Genomic DNA, 17,339 nt, shown 5'->3' with positions numbered 1-17,339 from the left:
AGAAACAAAAGAGTTGACCTATAAACACAGTGGAGCAATTGGCATGACACATGAAATGATAGTGATCACCTGGACCAACAGGTGGTAGTATAAGATGCTGCCTGACCCGTTGCGTTACTCCAGCACTTTGTGTCTTACTCAACAGGTAATCAAAATGGCAGGTAAATAAACTAGAAAACTATACATGAAAAAAAGTTCATAAAATATCTCACAAAAATATCTCACAATATAATCAGGACAAATGCATTTAGTGCATGCTACCAGCTTATATTCGACTACTGTTCATCAGCTTTGTATCGGCTTTCAGAAGGCAGAGGTGGAATGATTTGGAGTTTGTAGTAGTGCATTTCATCCTGCAGAGCTCCAAACGCTAAGAGCAACGACAATAACCTGGAAACAAAGACAACAACAAAAAATGTCCTTTCCCTTCATAAAGTTGACTTAGAATTCCACTCATGATAGGTCATAAGTGATAGGAGCAGAATTAGGCCATTTGGCCCATCATGTCTACTTCGCCATTCAATCATGGCTGATCAATCTCTCCCTCCTAACCCCATCCTCCTGCCTTCTCCCCATCACCCCTGAGGTACGTTTGAGATTCTTCTATCCCAACTCCTCTCAAAGGATCAAGTATTTACGAAGATAGTTAAAATAAACAACAACACAAGCAGAACTCCTCGCCTTCAACGTGAGCTGCGTTTCAAAAAGCACCAGTGTAGATCATTTGAAAGGCAGCAGCGCATAGCCTCCTGGCGGGCTCTCAAGCATTCACACAGGGCAGAAACAGTACCACGCACATGGGTGATGTGCAATCAGGAGTTGCTTTAGGCCATTCGTGGTCACAGTGATTTCCATTTCCAACAATCACTTTATCAATGATCACGGAAGAATTCGGCACGTTATGAGGGACGCAGACACTCGGCTAAATCTGCATCCTTGATGCTGGAGTACCGTAATAGCACTTCAAGGGAACCAACCCCTCAAGGTCCAGGACAGTCATTCTAATCATGTAACCCAGAAGCAGATTATGTCAAGATAACTACTGTGCAACGCCTGCTAATCATCTAAAGTAAAGAGCGCAAGAGCTAGTAACATTCTCACAGCGTTTGAAGCATTATGTACCAGGTACACAACTTCCATTGACAGGGGCTTGTTTGGAATTTGTCCAACAAAAGTCTTAAAGCCGTAATAAGATGTTGATTTATACAAGTCATTAACCATAGATAAAAATTTCTTAGTTTCATAATTGCTCTTCCATCATGCCTGCACCAGGCTGGATAGAATCTCGCTACATGATTCGCAATGCAGCCTTGATACCACTACATATATTATTGGAGTGTGAAATGAAAGGCGACTAGGACAACATTCTGTTAACTTCCTAACTTGATGAAGACAGACTGCGCGCTTGGCTTCTGTGTCGTTTCACTCAATGGAAAGACGCAGGAAATGGCTACATCCACGATTCCTTGACAAAGTTCGGCGTAGAGTTTCCTGAAAAAGGAAAAGAACGACAATTTATTTATTTTTTAAATCACAGTTGAGTATGGAGGCAACTCAAATCTCACTGTACCAATTGGTGCAATAAATGTAACTTGAACTTGAACTTGGAGTACTACTAGTCAAACCCACCAAGTTCACTGAAAATAGAAAGATAAAATATTTTAGACACAAATGCTGGAGTAACTCAGCGGGTTAGGTGGCATCTCTGGAGAAAAGGAATTGGCAAAAGTTTCGGGTCGAGACCCTTCTTCAGACTCTGGGGAAGTCCGAAGAAGGGTCTCGACCCGAAACGTCACCTATTCCTTCTCTCCAGAGATGCTGCCTGTCCCGCTGAGTTACTCCAGCATTTGTGTCTATCTTTGGTTTAAACCCGCATCTGCAGTTCCTACACAAGATCAAGTACTTTTTTTTAGGATTGGGGCGAAGAGACAGGAAAGACTAGGAGTTTGCAAATGATTTTTCCGATTTTAGAAACTGCATTTTTGCTCCTTTCTTCATTTCTTTTCACTTTGAACGTTGTTAGGATTTCCTCAACTCATGAAAGGCTTTGATCTCTCGATGTAAAATAAAGATGAATAATCATATGTTGATAGAATAGAAACATAGAAAATAGTTGCAGGAGTAGGCCCTTCGAGCCTGCACCGCCATTCAATATGATCATGGCTGATCATCCAACTCAGTATCCCGTACCTGCCTTCTCTCCATACCCCCTGATCCCTTTAGCCACAAGGGCCACATCTAACTCCCTCTTAAATATAGCCAATGAACTGGCCTCAACTACCTTCTGTGGCAGAGAATTCCAGAGATTCACCACTCTCTGTGTGAAAAATGTTTTTCTCATCTCGGTCCTAAAAGATTTCCCCTTATCCTTAAACTGTGACCCCTTGTTCTGGACTTCCCCAACATCGGAAAAAATCTTCCTGCATCTAGCCTGTCCAACCCCTTAAGAATTTTGTAAGTTTCTATAAGATCCCCCCTCAATCTTCTAAATTCTAGCGAGTACAAGCCGAGTCTATCCAGCCTTCCTTCATATGAAAGTCCTGCCATCCCAGGATTCAGTCTGGTGAACCTTCTCTGTACTCCCTCTATGGCAAGAATGTATTTCCTCAGATTAGGATGAGCGGTTCGGAGTTCGGAGCGGGAGGAGCTGTGGTGGCACGCTGCTGCGACCCGACCCCGGCGATTCGGAGGCTCACCGCAGGTCTGGTAGACGGTGACACCGGGAACCCGCGGGTCCCTGCTGGGAGACCGCTTTTCTGGGCTTCCGCAACGGCGACTTCTCCCGCCCGAGTTGCGGAGTTGAAGAATACCTGGAGCGGGGCCTTACATCATCGCCCGGCACGGCTTTAATGACCGCGGACACTTACCATCGCCCGCCGGGGGCTTTGAATCTGACATCGGGAGGAGAATGGGGAGTGCAGGGGAGAGATAAGACTTTGCCTTCCATCACAGCGAGGAGGAGATGCGCTGTGATGGGTGTTTGTGTAAATTGTGTTGTGTCTTGGTTCTTTTCCTTGTGTGTATGACTGCAGAAACCAAATTTCGTTTGAACCTCAAAGAGGTTGAAATGACAACAAATAAATTGTATTGTATTGCATTGTAATTGTATTGTAAGCCATTTAGAACGGAGATGAGGAAAAACTTTTTCACACAGAGAGTTGTGATTGTGGAATTCTCTGGAAGGCAGTGGAGGCCAATTCTCTGGATACTTTCAAGAGAGAGTTTGATAGAGCTCTTAAAGATAGCGGAGTGTTGGGATATGGGGAGAAGGCCTACTCCTGCACCTATTGTCTATTTTAGCTGCTTTCCTATAGGATAAAGTAAAAGAATGAACTGTTTAGTACAGTTACAAATGCTCCTAAAACCAAGGCATTAGAGGCTGACTTGCCAAAAGGCAATCAGACTGTGGTCCAGTATGACTTGATTGTCGCCACTGCACTTAGCACAAAGCCCATGCACACTCAGCAAATATTTTGACTGATGAAAGCCAATCAGCCAAAAGCCTTCTTGACCACCTGATCGGCCTGTAAAGCCACCTTCAAGGAACCATGCGCCTGTACTCCTAGATCCCTCTGTTCTACAACACTACCCAGAGACCTACCATTTACTGTGTCAGCTCTGGCCATGTTAGACTCCCCCAAAATGCAACACCTCACACTTCTCTGTGTTAAATTCCATCAACCATTCCTCCGCCCACCTGGCCAATCGATCAAGATCCTGCTGCAATCTTTCACCACTATCTGCAAATCCACCCACTTTGGTGTCAGTAGAGACCAACTGAACTAAACTGGTGTGAATACCTGGCAACTTAGTTTTGACTTGATAGTGCACTGAACAATTCTATTTATGAATGACAGGCACAAATACACCAAATGATTCTATTAATAAATAACAGGCACAAGTACACTGAACAGTCGTATGCGTGAATGACAGGCACAGATACACTGAACACTCCTTTAGACTTCCTATGGCCTTTTTATGAATAACAGGCCACAAATACACTGTGAACAATACTATTTATGAACAACAGACACATACAGAAAAACAAGCACTGATGGAATCAAGAACATAAGCATAGGTTTATGGAGAGGAGGGAGGGGGGAGGGAGAAAGATTTAATAGGAGTCTGAGGGACAACTTTTTCCACACAGAGGGTAGTGTGTATATGAAACGAGGTGCCAGAGGAGGCAGTTGAAGTGGGTACTATACCAACATTTAAAAGACATTTGGACAAGTACATGGATAAGAAAGGTTTAGAGGATTATGGGCCATATGCAGCCAGGTGAGACTGGTGTAGATGGGGCACGATGGTCGGCAACGACAAGTTCAGTTTAGTTTAATTTATAGTCACGTGTACTGAGGTACATTGAAAAGCTTTTGTGACACGCTAACCCAGTCAGCAGAAAGACAATATATGATTACAATCGATCCAGTTACAGTGTACAGATGCATGATAAGGGAATAAGAAGGTAGACACAAAATGCTGGAGTAACTCAGCGGAACAGGCAGCATCTCTGGAGAGAAGGAATGGGTGACATTTCGGGTCGAGACTCTTCTTCAGACCCTTCTTCAGACCATTATTCAGATAAGGGAATAACACTGAGTGCATAGTTAAAGTAAGAAGTGTTACTGCAGGAATAGAGATTTATGAGTGTGGAGTGATTGTAATGAGTTTGTAGCTTCTGTGGCTAGCCCACAAATAGTCATAGAAGCCTGGGTTGGACGCCATCTTGGAAGTTGGGCCAAAGGGCCTGTTTCCCCACAGTATGACTCTACAACTCTGGAACGATCCAATTTATAAATAACATGCACAGATACACTGAACAATTCTATTTTTGAATAACAGGCATGAGGAATGATTACAGAGGCAAAAAAAGAAGCACAACTGTGGAAAGTCACTGGAATTAAAAGCCTATCGCGTTGAATAATTTAGAGGATATTAAGAAGTCACCTTTCAAAAATTATGAACAGCATGGAAAATGGCCATCGAGCTCAAATGATTTGGGTGTTGAGGTCCATCCAAGTCTCCACCTACTCATCTATAATTAAACAGTCAGTCATCTTCTGGGGCCCATGCAGGTTTGTGGGTTAATTGGCCTCTGTAGGTTGCCCTGGTGTGTTGGATGGGACAGTGGGACAGTATCGAGCGGTGTGCGGGAGGTTGATGGCCAGAGTGGACGTGGTGGATTCGGTGGGCTGAAGGTCTCGTCTCCACGCTGTATCTCTACTTCTAAGCTGCACTCTTAAAGTACAGTGCCCTCCATAATGTTGGGCCAAAGCCCCATCATTTATTTATTTGCCTCTGTACTCCACAATTTGAGATTTGTAATAGAAAAAATCACAATGATGGGTCTTTGGCCCAAACATTATGGTGGGCCCTGTATAATACACAGTTCTGGCCGCCCAGCTCAAGTAAAGATGTCAATGAGCTGGAAAGGCTGCCACTGGAGGTGGCACAGTGATCGACTTGCTGCCTCACAGCATCGGAGACCAGAGTTTGATCCTGACTACGGGTGCTTTCTGTACGGAGTTTGTACGTTCTAAATGGGAGGTTTCTCCACGGTGTTCTGGCTTCCTCCCACATTCCAAAGACGTGCAGGTTTGCAGGTCAATTGGCTTCGAGGTTGAGATTGTCCCTAGTGTGTAGGATAGAACTCGGATGCAGGTGATTGCTGGTCGGCATGGACTCAGTGGACTGAAGGGCCTGTTTCTACACCGTACCTCTAAACAAATCTATTTTTTTTTAAATGGCAACGTGTCATCGTCATTTGATATATTCTATGGTGAATCCAAAGTTACTGAGGGGCTTTCATAATGATGTAGAGGACAGATTCCGTTGTTCAAAGCTCAGTATTGGATCATTGCGGTCCACATTAACTGAGCCAAGCCATATTTTGATCAGTAGAGTGACTGCAGGGAACCATGTTTCAGGAAGGAATTGCTAACTTACTGGGCACATGCTGGGGCTCCATTCACTTCAATCAGCCAGACTTTGAGATCTTCATCAACCATGAAGTCAAATCCAAACAGTTGAAAGCTGTGGTATGGGAGCAGCTTTGTGCCAATTGCACATTCGATGCTTATTAGACAGCTCCTAAAAATTAAAATGAAATAAAATAAAACATAGCGATTTTAGCACTCACAAGATACACCATAAAAAAGGAAAAACACACGTTCTATTGAATCCCCACCCCAGTAGAGCTGCAGCTTCACAGTGCCAGAGACCGGGGTTCTATCCTGACTAGGGTTTGCCAACTTCCTCACTCCCAAATAAGGGACAAAAGGTCAAAATACGGGACAAATTCCCGACGGCAATCCGTTGACCGTCTCGGCTGTGGCTGGGTGAATGATGAGTTGGCCCGGGTGCTGGACTGTACACAAAGCCCAGCCGGTGGGCCAGCTGAGGAGTTTTGGCCCGGGCCGCGCGACGTCACGCGCAAAGTCCAGCGCCACGTCCAACTCATGAACCGATGATCTGTCATGAGAAGGAGGGGTGGTGGTGGTGTCGGGGGTAAGCGAAGGTCCGAAGGTCGGGCAGCTGAGAAGGTCGGGGCTACGGGCGAGGCGCTGCTGCTGCTGCACTCCATGGGCTGCACTATGTCGGGACGGGTGAGGCGGGGCTGGACGCGGCGCTCCGACCCGACAGTCCCCTCGACCCGAGTAGTAGCAGTCAAATATGGGACAAGGGCAGTCCCGTACGGGACAAACCAATTTAGCCCAATATACGGGATGTCCCGGCTAATGTGGGACAGTTGGCAACCCTAATCCTGACCACGGGAGTTGTTTGGGTAGAGTTTGCACGTTCTCCCCTCCTCCAGGTGCTCCGGTTCCCTCTCAAATCTCAAAGACATGCTGGCTTGTAGGTTAATTAGCCCAAAATGTGTGTAGGAAGTGGATGAAGAAAGTGAGATAAGGTGGAACTAGTACAAAATGGTAATCGATTGTTTACGCAGACTCAGTGGACAGATGGGCTTGTTTACTTGCAGTGTCTATCAATTAATCCCTTTATGCCTTATGTTTTAGTTCAGATGTTATATTGACACCCTTATCTTTAGTTTAATTTAGAGATACAGCACAGAAACAGGCCCTTCGACCCACCGAATCTCTGCTGACCAACAATGCCCCGTACACTAATTCGACCCTACACGAATAAGGGTCAACTTACAAACGGCAGTTAATCTGCACGTCTTTGGAATGTGGGTGGAAACCGGATTACCCGTAAAAGCTCACGCGATCACGGGGAGAGCGTGCAAACTCCTCACAGACAGCACCCGAGGTCGGGATGGATCCCGGGTATCTGGCGCTGTAAGGCAGCAACTCTACCGCTGCGCCACCTCTTTTCACTTGTAAACTTTGTGTGTAATTTGTGCACAATACTATTTATGTACAAACTCCACACACAGGCAGCACCCGAGGTCAGGATCGTACCCTGGTCTCCGGCGCTGCAAGGCAGCAACTCTACCGCTGCGCCACCGTATTATGTCTAATGCTACTGTGGAGTGACATTTAGCAAGTTCTCCTCCAGGCCTAGAGATGCCAATCCGAAAACATTAATCAATAATCACCAGATTTACAAGATTAATTTCCTGGGTGTGCAAACAACCAAGGAGAAACATCAGAAAATAAATATTTTAAAAAACTACTTGACCATTCCATTTGTCAATTTTAAAAATATGGGAGGTTAAAGGTATTCAAGAGTAATCTATTTTGGCGGTAGAATGTGGAGCAGACTCAATGGGCCGAATGACATAACTTTGCTCCTCTGTTTTAAGATGGTGCTTTTATAAGTCACACGTGCAACTGCACAGTGGGATTCCTCGTGCATATTCACTCAAGCAGGCTCTGCCATGTTTTGCCGCTATTTCCAAAGAACGGTCTGCCCGCGTGCTCGGTCCATTGGAGCAGTTCCTGATCCAGGAAAGCCCCAGGCTCTTGCATGGCCTTCCTCAATCACCTTTGGACCACATCGGCCGTGAACCAATGTCTCTCTCCTCCTCTGGACCTCTTTATGTCATAATGTCATAAGTGATAGGAGTAGAATTAGGCCATTCAGCCCATCAAGTCAACTCTGCCATTCAATCATGGCTGATCTATCTCTCCCTCCTAATCTCATTCTCCTGCCTTCTCCCCATAACCTCTGACACCCGCACTAATCAAGAATCTATCTATCTCCACCTTAAAAATATCCACTGACGACCTCCACAGCCTTCTGTGGCAATGAATTCCACAGATTCACCACCCTCTGACTAAAGAAATTTCTCCTCATCTCCTTCCTAAAATAACATCTTTTATTCTGAGGCTGACTTCTGGTCCTAGACTCTCCCACTAGTGGAAACATCCTCTCCACATCCACTCTGTCCAAGCCTTTCACTATTCGGTACATTTCAATGAGGTCCCCCCTCATTCTTCTAAACTCTAGCGCATACAGGCCCAGTGCTGTCAAACGCTCATCATATGTCAATCCACTGATTCCTGGGATCATTATTGTGTCCCAGGGTTGCCTCGTGCAGCCAACCTTGAAGGCACTGGAGGTATTACCGCAGCTCACCCACCTACTGGCCCCTGCCCCTCGCGTCCACCTCCCCAGCGGCTCCCTGCCGGTTCCGCGGACCCACCGGTTCCTCCGTCACCTGGCTTCCGGTTCCGCACCTGATCTTATGGACTGTTCTTTCTCTAATGGATCACCAACTTCCTGACTGACAGGAAGCAGCACGTGTCGGACCCGCATACCCTCAGCATAGGAGCACCGCAAGGCTGAGCAATCTCCCCTCTCCTCTACTCTCTCTACACCAACGACTGCACCTCCACTGACTCCTCTGTCAAGCTTCTCAAGTTTGCGGACGACACAACCCTGATTGGACAAATCTAGGATGGGGCGGAATCTGCCTACAGACAGGAAGTGACACAGCTGGCGTCCTGGTGCCATTGCAACAACCTGGAGCTCAATGCTCTTAAGACAGTGGAATTGATTGTAGACTTTAGGAGAGCTCCCCCTCCCCTCACCCCACTCACCATCAACAATACCACAGTCACATCTGTGGAGTCATTTAAGTTCCTTGGAACCATCATCTCCAGGGACCTTAAATGGGGGGCTACCATCGACTCCACAGTCAAAAAGGCCCAACAGAGGATGTACTTCCTGTGGCAGCTGAGGAAGCGCAATGTGCCACAGGCAATGATGGTCCAATTCTACACGGCCATCGTAGAGTCTGTCCTCACCTTCTCCATCATGGTCTGGTTTGGCTCAGCCACCAAGCACGACAGCTGGAGGCTGCAGCGAATCGTCCGATCAGCTGAGAAGTACTTCCCTCCTAGTGGCGGCGCGGCTCTGGCTGCAGCGGCTCTCCGGCAGTCCTGTTTGTTTTGTGTTTTTTGGGTTGTTTATTTTCGTTTTGGTTAGTCTAGTTTTGGTTTTTAGTTTCTGTTTGGGGGGGGGGGGGGTTGAAACGGGGCTTGCTGTCTCTCCCTGCGGGGGAATGCAACTTTTATGTCGTATTCCCCTTCTCTGCCTCCGTCTGCGCTGAGGCCTAATGGCGGAGCTGGCGACCTCGAGGCTCAGGAGGCAGAGCCCGCCAGGACTCGCACTGAGCTCGCTCCCGTGAGGACGGCCCGGCTCGGGGCTGGAACAGGGCTTCCGTGAGGGTCTGTGACGCTACCCGGAGGACGGCGGCCCGAGGAAGGAACGGTGCTCCCGTCGGAGTGGCCGAGCTCGGGAGGTACGGCGTTCCCAGCCCGAGGAGGAGCGGCGCCCGGTCGGGGAGGCCCAGCCGAGGGAGGAGCGGTGCCCGGTCCGGGGCGGCCCAGCCCGAGGGAGGAGCCGGCGCCCGGTCGGGGCGGCCCAGCCCGAGGGAGGAGCGGCGCCGGTCGGGGCGGCCCAGCCCGAGGGAGGAGCGGTGCCGGTCGGGGCGGCCCAGCCCGAGGGAGGAGCGGCGCCCAGTCGGGGCGGCCCAGCCCGAGGCTGAGACGGTAACGGCACTCACGTGAGGGCGATCCGGCTCGGGGCTGGAACGATGCTCCGGTGGCTTGCACGGTGGTCTGGCGGCGGTGGCCTGAGTCCGGGTTTCGGCCGCGGGCCAGCGGCTGCGTCAGCAGGACTGGTGAGCGGCAGCTTCGACCACCCCGGGCCGCGGTGTTTGAGCCGCGGGACAGGTTTTAACATCGCCCGGTGGGGTATCGCCTCAGCGCAGAAGGAGAAGAGGAGGGAAGAGACTGGAGACCTAAGACTTTTGCCTCCATCACAGTGAGGAGATGTTGGGTGGACTCACTGTGGTGGATGTTAATATGTGGTTATTGTTGTTTTTTATTGTATTGTATTGTATGTATGACTGCTTCAATTTCGTTCAGACTTCGGTCTGAATGACAATAAAAGGCTATCTATCTAAAAAAAAAAAAAAAAGAAAGTTGTTGGCTGCAACCTTCCCTCCATTGACGAACTGTACACTGCAAGGGCCAGGAAACGAGCGGGCAAGATCATCTCTGACCCCTCTCACCCTGGCCACAAACTCTTTGAATCACTTCCCTCTGGAAGGCGACTCCGGACTGTCAAAGCTGCCACAGCCAGACATAAAAACAGCTTTTCTCCACGAGTAGTAGCTCTACTCAACGGCCAAAAGTCTGTAGCCTCTTTTTGCTCTGGTATTTTATTTCATTCTTCACATGTTTAAATTATGTTTTATTTTTAATTGTCGACTGTATATCGTGTTGTTACTTGCGAGCAAAGCACCAATGCAAACTCCTTGTATGTATACATGCTTGGCTAATAAAATGTATTCAATTCAATTAAATTCAATGGGCCCGGGGACTTTCTGAGGCTCCAACGCCATCATAAAATTTGCCGATGACACCACGGTGGTAGGACTGATCAGCGGCAACAACGAATCAACCTATAGGGAGGAGGTCCAGAACCTGGCAGCCTGGTGTGCCAATAATAACCTCGTCCTCAACTCTAAGAAGATGAAAGAAATAATTGTTGACTTCAGGAAGAACAGAGAGGGCATCCACATAAACGGGACTGAGGCGGAGCGCGTCTCCAACTACAAATTCCTCGGGGTACACATCTCAGAGGATCTGTCCTGGTCCCTCAATACCACCAAATTGATCAAAAAGGCGCAGCAGCGCCTTTACTTTCTGAGGAGGCTTAAGAAAGCTCACCTGTCCCCCCAGATCCTGTCCAACTTTTACCGCTGTACCATCGAAAGCATCCTGACCACCTGCTTCACGGTATGGTACAGCAGCTGCACCGCAGCTGACAGGAAGGCACTACAACGGGTGGTGAAAACCGCTCAGTACATCATCGGTGCCCCTGAGACGGGCCGGGAAAATCATCAAGGACCCCTCCCACCCCAACCATGGGCTGTTTGCCCTCCTCCCATCAGGGAGGCGGTACAGGAGCCTCAGGTCTCGCACAAGCAGGATGAGGAACAGCTTTTTCAACAACACCATTACACTGCTGAACTCGGAGTCCGACGCTAGCCATCCTTAGACTCTCCCACTTGTATACAGTTATCTGCCTATGTACCAGTTTTAATTCATCCACAATCCACACATTGTTAACCAGTATTTTTTTTTACTTTTATTGTATGCCAACTTTGTATTTTTATTTTCACTTCTACTATCTTGCACTATGACAATGACCAGACGCTAAACTGCATTTCGTTGTACATATACTTGTATTTGTGCAATGACAATAAAGTTGAATTGAATTGAATTGGTTCAATGGCAGGAGCTGAGCGGTTTGATGCAGGTCGACACATTATCAAACCTTCACCTGTCAATAAGTCTAGACTGATCAACCCGAACACCAGCCTCAGTGACATGAACTGCGTGCCTTGTAAAACACTTTTGTGGAAACATGTACCCTTTCTTTCACCACTAAAAATAAAGGGGCATGGGTTAAGACTTAAACCCCTGTCCCACGGTACAAGTTCATTCCAAGAGCTCTCCCGAGTTTGCCCTGATTCGAACTCGGAGATTTACGGTAATGGCCACTCGTCGGTACTCGGGGCTCTCGTGGACATTTTTCAACATGTTGAAAAATCTTCATTCTCCGTGCTTACCACGAGTTTGATTTTTTTTAAACTCGGGAGAACTCTTGGAATGAACTCGTACTGTGGGACAAGGCTATTCATTTTTAGAAAAGAGATATAACATGGAAACCGGCCTTTTGACCCTCTGAGACCATGCCAACCATCGATCACCCGTTCACACTAGTTCCATCTTACCCACCTTCTCATCCACTCCCAACACGCCAGGGGCAATTTACAGAGGCCAATTAGCCTACAAAGCTGCACATCTTTGGGATGTGGGAGGAAAACTGTGGCCCCTGGTTCTGGGCTCCTGCCTCTAGCGTGTCCAAACCCTTAAGAATCTTATTGAAACATAAAAGATTATTAAGGGTTTGGACACGCTAGAGGCAAAAAAACATGTTCCCGATGTTGGGGGAGTCCAGAACCAGAGTACACAGTTTAAGAATAAGGAGTAAGCCATTTAGAACGGAGATGAGGAAACACCATTTCTCACAGAGAGTTGTGAGTCTGTGGAATTCTCTGCCTCAGAGGGCGGTGGAGGCCAGTTCTCTGGATACTTTCAAGAGAGAGCTAGATAGGGCTCTGAAAAATAGCAGAGTCAGGGGATATGGGGAGAAGGCAGGAACGGGGTACTGATTGGGAATGATCAGCCATGATCACATTGAATAGTGGTGCTGGCTCGAAGGGCCGAATGGCCTACTCCTGCACCTATTGTCTATTGAAATCGGAGCTCGGAGAAAACAGTGGTGCAGCTGCCGCACAGCGCCAGAGACCTGGCTTCGATCCTGACCTCAGGTGCTGTTTATGTGGCGTTTGCACGTTCTCCCTGTGGATTTCCCCAAGGTGCTCCGGGTTTTCTCCCACATCCCAAAGACGTGCGGGTTTGTAGGTTAATTGTCCCTAGTGTGTAGGGAGTGGATGAGAAAGTAGAATAACATGGAACTGTGATCAACATGGACTCAGTGTGCGGGTCTGTTTCCATGCCGTATGTCTGAACTTTTAAAAAAAGCCACGCGGTCACGAGGAAAATGTGCAAACTCCACACAGACAGCACCCAAGGTCAGGGTCAAATCCTGGTCCCTGTTGCTGAGATGCAGTAGCTCTACCAGCTGCGCCACTGTGCTGCCCCAAGATCATTTTACATCGAGACACTCTTGGCCGCAAGCCTCCATGAACAGGTAGCAGAAATTCAGCTGCGTATGGTTTTCTAACTCCACTGAACTCCACAAAAAATAAACGAAAGCCCACAGAATTCTGATCAACAGTAAACGCTGAGGTTCAGAAGTTAAAACGAAACGCACCTTATAATTTGCTTGATTTGGGGCAAAATACTGTTTTCCAAGCTGACATTGTGGGTGTTCATCAGGTACTGGTTGAATTCTTCAAAGAACATTTCATTCCCTTCTTCATATTTTCCATAATTCTTGGAGAATTCCTTCTGAATACAGTGATTTGTCAGGTGACTAGTTTTATCCAGAAAATCCGTGCTATTATATGGATCAGAGGAAGTTCGTAACACTCCTTCCTTGTAGAGGTATATGTTATATTGATGATCAAGAAGCACCCAGCTTCTGGAAACACAAGAGAGAGAGAAAAACTTGTTATTCACAGCAGGACGGGGCATCAGGGCAGTGGCAGAAAACAGAAACTATATTCTTTAAAATTGCCAGAAAGAATAAGTACATCAGACAGAATTCATGCCCCATACGGCTGTGGAGGCCAAGACATTGGGTATTTTTAAAGCAGAGATGTATTAGTTCTTGATTAGTAAGTGCGGCAAAGGTTATGGGGAGAAGGCAGGAGAATAGGGTTGAGGGAAAGATAGATCAACCATGATTGAATGGCAGAGTAGACGTGATGGGCCAAATGGTCTAATTCTGCTCCTATAACCTATGAAGTATAACACAAGGAACTGCAAGATGCTGGAATCTACTGCAAAACACAAAGTGCTGGAGGAACACAACGGGTCAGGCAGCATCTGTGCAGGGAAATGGACAGGTGGCTTTTTGGGTCAGGATCCTTCTTCAGAGTGGATTCCTCCCGGTCTCAATTTGAAACGTCATCTATCCTTTTCCTCCCCAGATGCCGCCTGACACGCTGAGCTACTCAAGTACTTTGCGTTTTGCCCAAGTAAATCAGGCTGCATTTATGAAGGTATACACAAAAAGCTGGAGTAACTCAGCGAGACAGGCAGCATCTTTGGAGAGAAGGAATGGGTGACGTTTCAGGTCTCTCCAGAGATGCTGCCTGTTCCGCTGAGTTACTCCAGCATTTTGTGTCTATCTTCGGTTTAAACCAGCATCTGCAATTCCTTCCGACACATTTATGAAGAAATCACCTTTCGATAATTAAAGCTATGTCATTCCAATCTATTATTTTCTCACATTACCTGAGGACATACATGCAAACTGATGGGCAGATTTGAGGTGGAGGTATGGTAGTAGGCGTTAATGTGAAGAACAACTGTTTTAGAAGAAGGGCATGGTTATGATCTATTTTAGTTTATTGTCACGTGTACCGTGGTACAGTGAAGAGCTTTTGTTGTGTGCTATCCAGTCAGCAGAAAGACAATACATGATTACAATCTAGCCATTTACAGCCATGGCTCCAGGGGCTCCAACATCAAGGCCCGGAGCGCGGCCTTGCATCACCCGGCGCGGTCTTAAATGGCCGCGGGACTTATTTACCATCGCCCGCTGGGGGCTTTGAGTCTGACATCGGGAGAAGAATGGAGAGCAGGGGAGAGACAAGACTTTGCCTTCCATCACAGTGAGGAGGAGATTCACTGTGATGGATGTTTGTGTAAATTGTGTTGGTGTGTGTCTTGGTTCTTTTCTTGTTGTATGACTGCAGAAACCAAATTTTGTTTGAACTTCATTTGAGGTTCATATGACAATAGACGGTTTTGTATTGTATTGTATTGTATAACATTTAGTGCAAGGTAAAGCCAGCAAAGTCCGATCAAGGATAGTCAGAGGGTCACCAAAGAGGTAGATAGTAGTTCAGCACTGCTCTCTAGTTGTGGTAGGATGATTCAGTTGCCTGATAACAGCTGGGAAGGAACTATAGTTGAATCTGCAGCTGTAGCTGAAGAACTGAATCCGCAGCTCGCTGTCCACAAGGATGAACATTGTAAAAGATTATTACAAAAAAATTAATTTGAAGACAGGGCCATCAGAAAATAATGGGATTGGTGGGAACCTACTTCCAATCCAGCTCCTCACCTCCTACTGCTCAGGTTCGCTGCAATGGAAAGGACGGCTGTCCAGAAAAAGTAATTAAATTAAACTGACCTGATGTCAAATTTTCGGTGTCCTGGTTCTAACAGTAATGGTCTCTCGAGGTATTTTTGAATCACGTGAACTTGACCTTGAGTATCGATATAGTCCAACAGTTCATTGGCGTCAGAAGAAATAAAAATCCCAGCACCTGGAGAGGGAGAGAGACGCCAATGCATCGGTTGAAACGGAAATGACACGGCATGTGGAATCAGAAAGCCCGTGTTTGTAACCAGGTGACGTCAAGAGTGTTTTATTGTCATGTGTCCCAGATAGAACAATGACATTGTTATTTGCAGCAGCACAACACAATATGTAAACATACTGTGTAGGAAGGAACTGCAGATGCTGGTTTACATCAAAGATAGATACTAAAAGCTGGAGCAACTCTGCAGGACAGGCAGCATCTCAGGAGAGAAGGAATATATGAAACGCATCTATTCCTTTTCTCCAGAGATGCTGTTTGACCCGCTGAGTTACTCCAGCTCTCCAGTTTCTTGTGTCCATCCTCGATGTAAACACAGTAGTATGTAAACACTATAGTAGTAAGCATAGACACTAGAATAAGCAATATATAATCAAACACACACGCACAAACCTGTCAGAGTGAAGCCACACGCACCTCATATTCCGCTTGGGCAGCTTACACCCCAGCGGTATGAACATTGATTTCTCACCTCCTTAACAACCCACAATGGACCGTTGTGGGCTCCACCTCCCCTTGGTCATCGGTGCTGGCTACAATTTGTTCAGAACCTTTTCATACCTCTAGTTGCCCTCTCCCCTGACTCTCAGGTTGAGGAAGGGTCTCGTAAATCTTCACCTTTTCCAGTTTAATGACATCCTTCCTACAGCAGCAGGGCCTGCACAACTGTACACAGTACTCCAGTCTGAAGAAGGGTCTCGACCCAAAACGTCATCTATTCCTTTTTTCCACACATGCTGCCTGACCCGCTGAGTTACTCCAGCATTTTGTGCCTGTCTAAGGGACAATGCCTCTATTAAGATCATGGATTATAATTTGAGCACTCTCCAAAACATTCCAAACAAACCTTTAGCCAGGGAGTGGCAAATAAGTGGAATTCATTGCCACAGATGGCAGGAAAGGCAAAGTCATTGGGTATTTTTAATGCAGAGATTGACTGGTTCTTGATTAGTACAGGCGCCAAAGGTTATGGGGAGAAGGCAGGAGAATGGGATTGAGGGGGAAAGATAGATCAGCCATGATTGAATGGAGGAGCAGACTCAATGGGCCAAATGGCCCTACTCTGCCCCTGTGTTCTGTGCTCTTATTTAGTCGTACCACCTCATGCTGCAAAGTGATCCCACAGTAATACAACACAGACACAGCCAAAGTCCTTTTATCTTCAACAGCCAGCTAATACAAGTCTTACCTTTGGATTGACACAAAAAGCTGGAGTAACTCAGCGGGTCAGACAGCATCACTGAAGAAAAGGAATAGGTGACGTTTCGGGTCAGGACCCTTCCCCAGACTCTTAACGTGTAAATTTTGAAGAACTACTACAATCGGTCTGAAGAAGGATCCCGACCCAAAATCTCGCCCACCCACTCCGTGTCTTTTTGTTTTGCTGTAAACCAGCATCCTTGTATCTAACCTTTTTTTCCCCCCATCTTAGGTGTGTCCATGTCACGACACAGGTGAATAAAATCTCCATTAGACGTGGGTATTAGTCATCTGTCCGGTGGGTGGTGGCCATTTAGCTTAACTCAGTATGTTATAACTATAATCAGTTACCTTTAAATTTTATCTGCCTGTAATTATGTGGGTGGGATTTATACGTAGTCTGAGGCGTGTTTGCGTCTGGGGTTCTCGCGCAGACGCCCTGGTAGGTAGTTTAGTTTGAAGAAGCATGGGGGAGAGGTCACAACTTTGAACCATACACGAGTTGGACCATGAGTAAGATCAAAATGTATGTATACCGGAAAATCCAACAACCCCCACAATTAAAATGTGGATTACGGAAATGTCTGCGACCTTACACTTGGAAAAAATTAGACTTGTCTTTTGACAAATC

At 46.9% G+C, this 17,339-nt stretch overlaps 1 protein-coding gene across 2 annotated transcripts in view; it reads right to left on the bottom strand.

Annotated features, from left to right (window-relative positions):
- Window positions 1–232: 232 nt before the first annotated feature.
- ttl (tubulin tyrosine ligase) overlaps window positions 233–17,339 on the bottom strand; it is a 40,560-nt gene continuing 23,453 nt past the window's right edge. For both annotated transcript variants that reach the window (XM_033020541.1, XM_033020542.1), the window contains 4 exons: window positions 15,319–15,454; window positions 13,327–13,596; window positions 5,950–6,093; window positions 233–1,491 (listed from right to left, as the gene is read on the bottom strand). In XM_033020541.1, the coding sequence (XP_032876432.1) occupies window positions 1,371–1,491; window positions 5,950–6,093; window positions 13,327–13,596; window positions 15,319–15,454 (671 nt within the window). In that variant the 3' untranslated portion in view covers window positions 233–1,370. The remainder of the gene's footprint in view (window positions 1,492–5,949; window positions 6,094–13,326; window positions 13,597–15,318; window positions 15,455–17,339) is intronic.

This window comes from Amblyraja radiata, chromosome 5, assembly GCF_010909765.2.
Source record: "Amblyraja radiata isolate CabotCenter1 chromosome 5, sAmbRad1.1.pri, whole genome shotgun sequence".
Taxonomy (NCBI): Eukaryota; Metazoa; Chordata; class Chondrichthyes; order Rajiformes; family Rajidae; genus Amblyraja; species Amblyraja radiata.
Note: the sequence above shows the minus strand (reverse complement) of the source record. Positions and strands in the feature narration are given on the sequence as shown.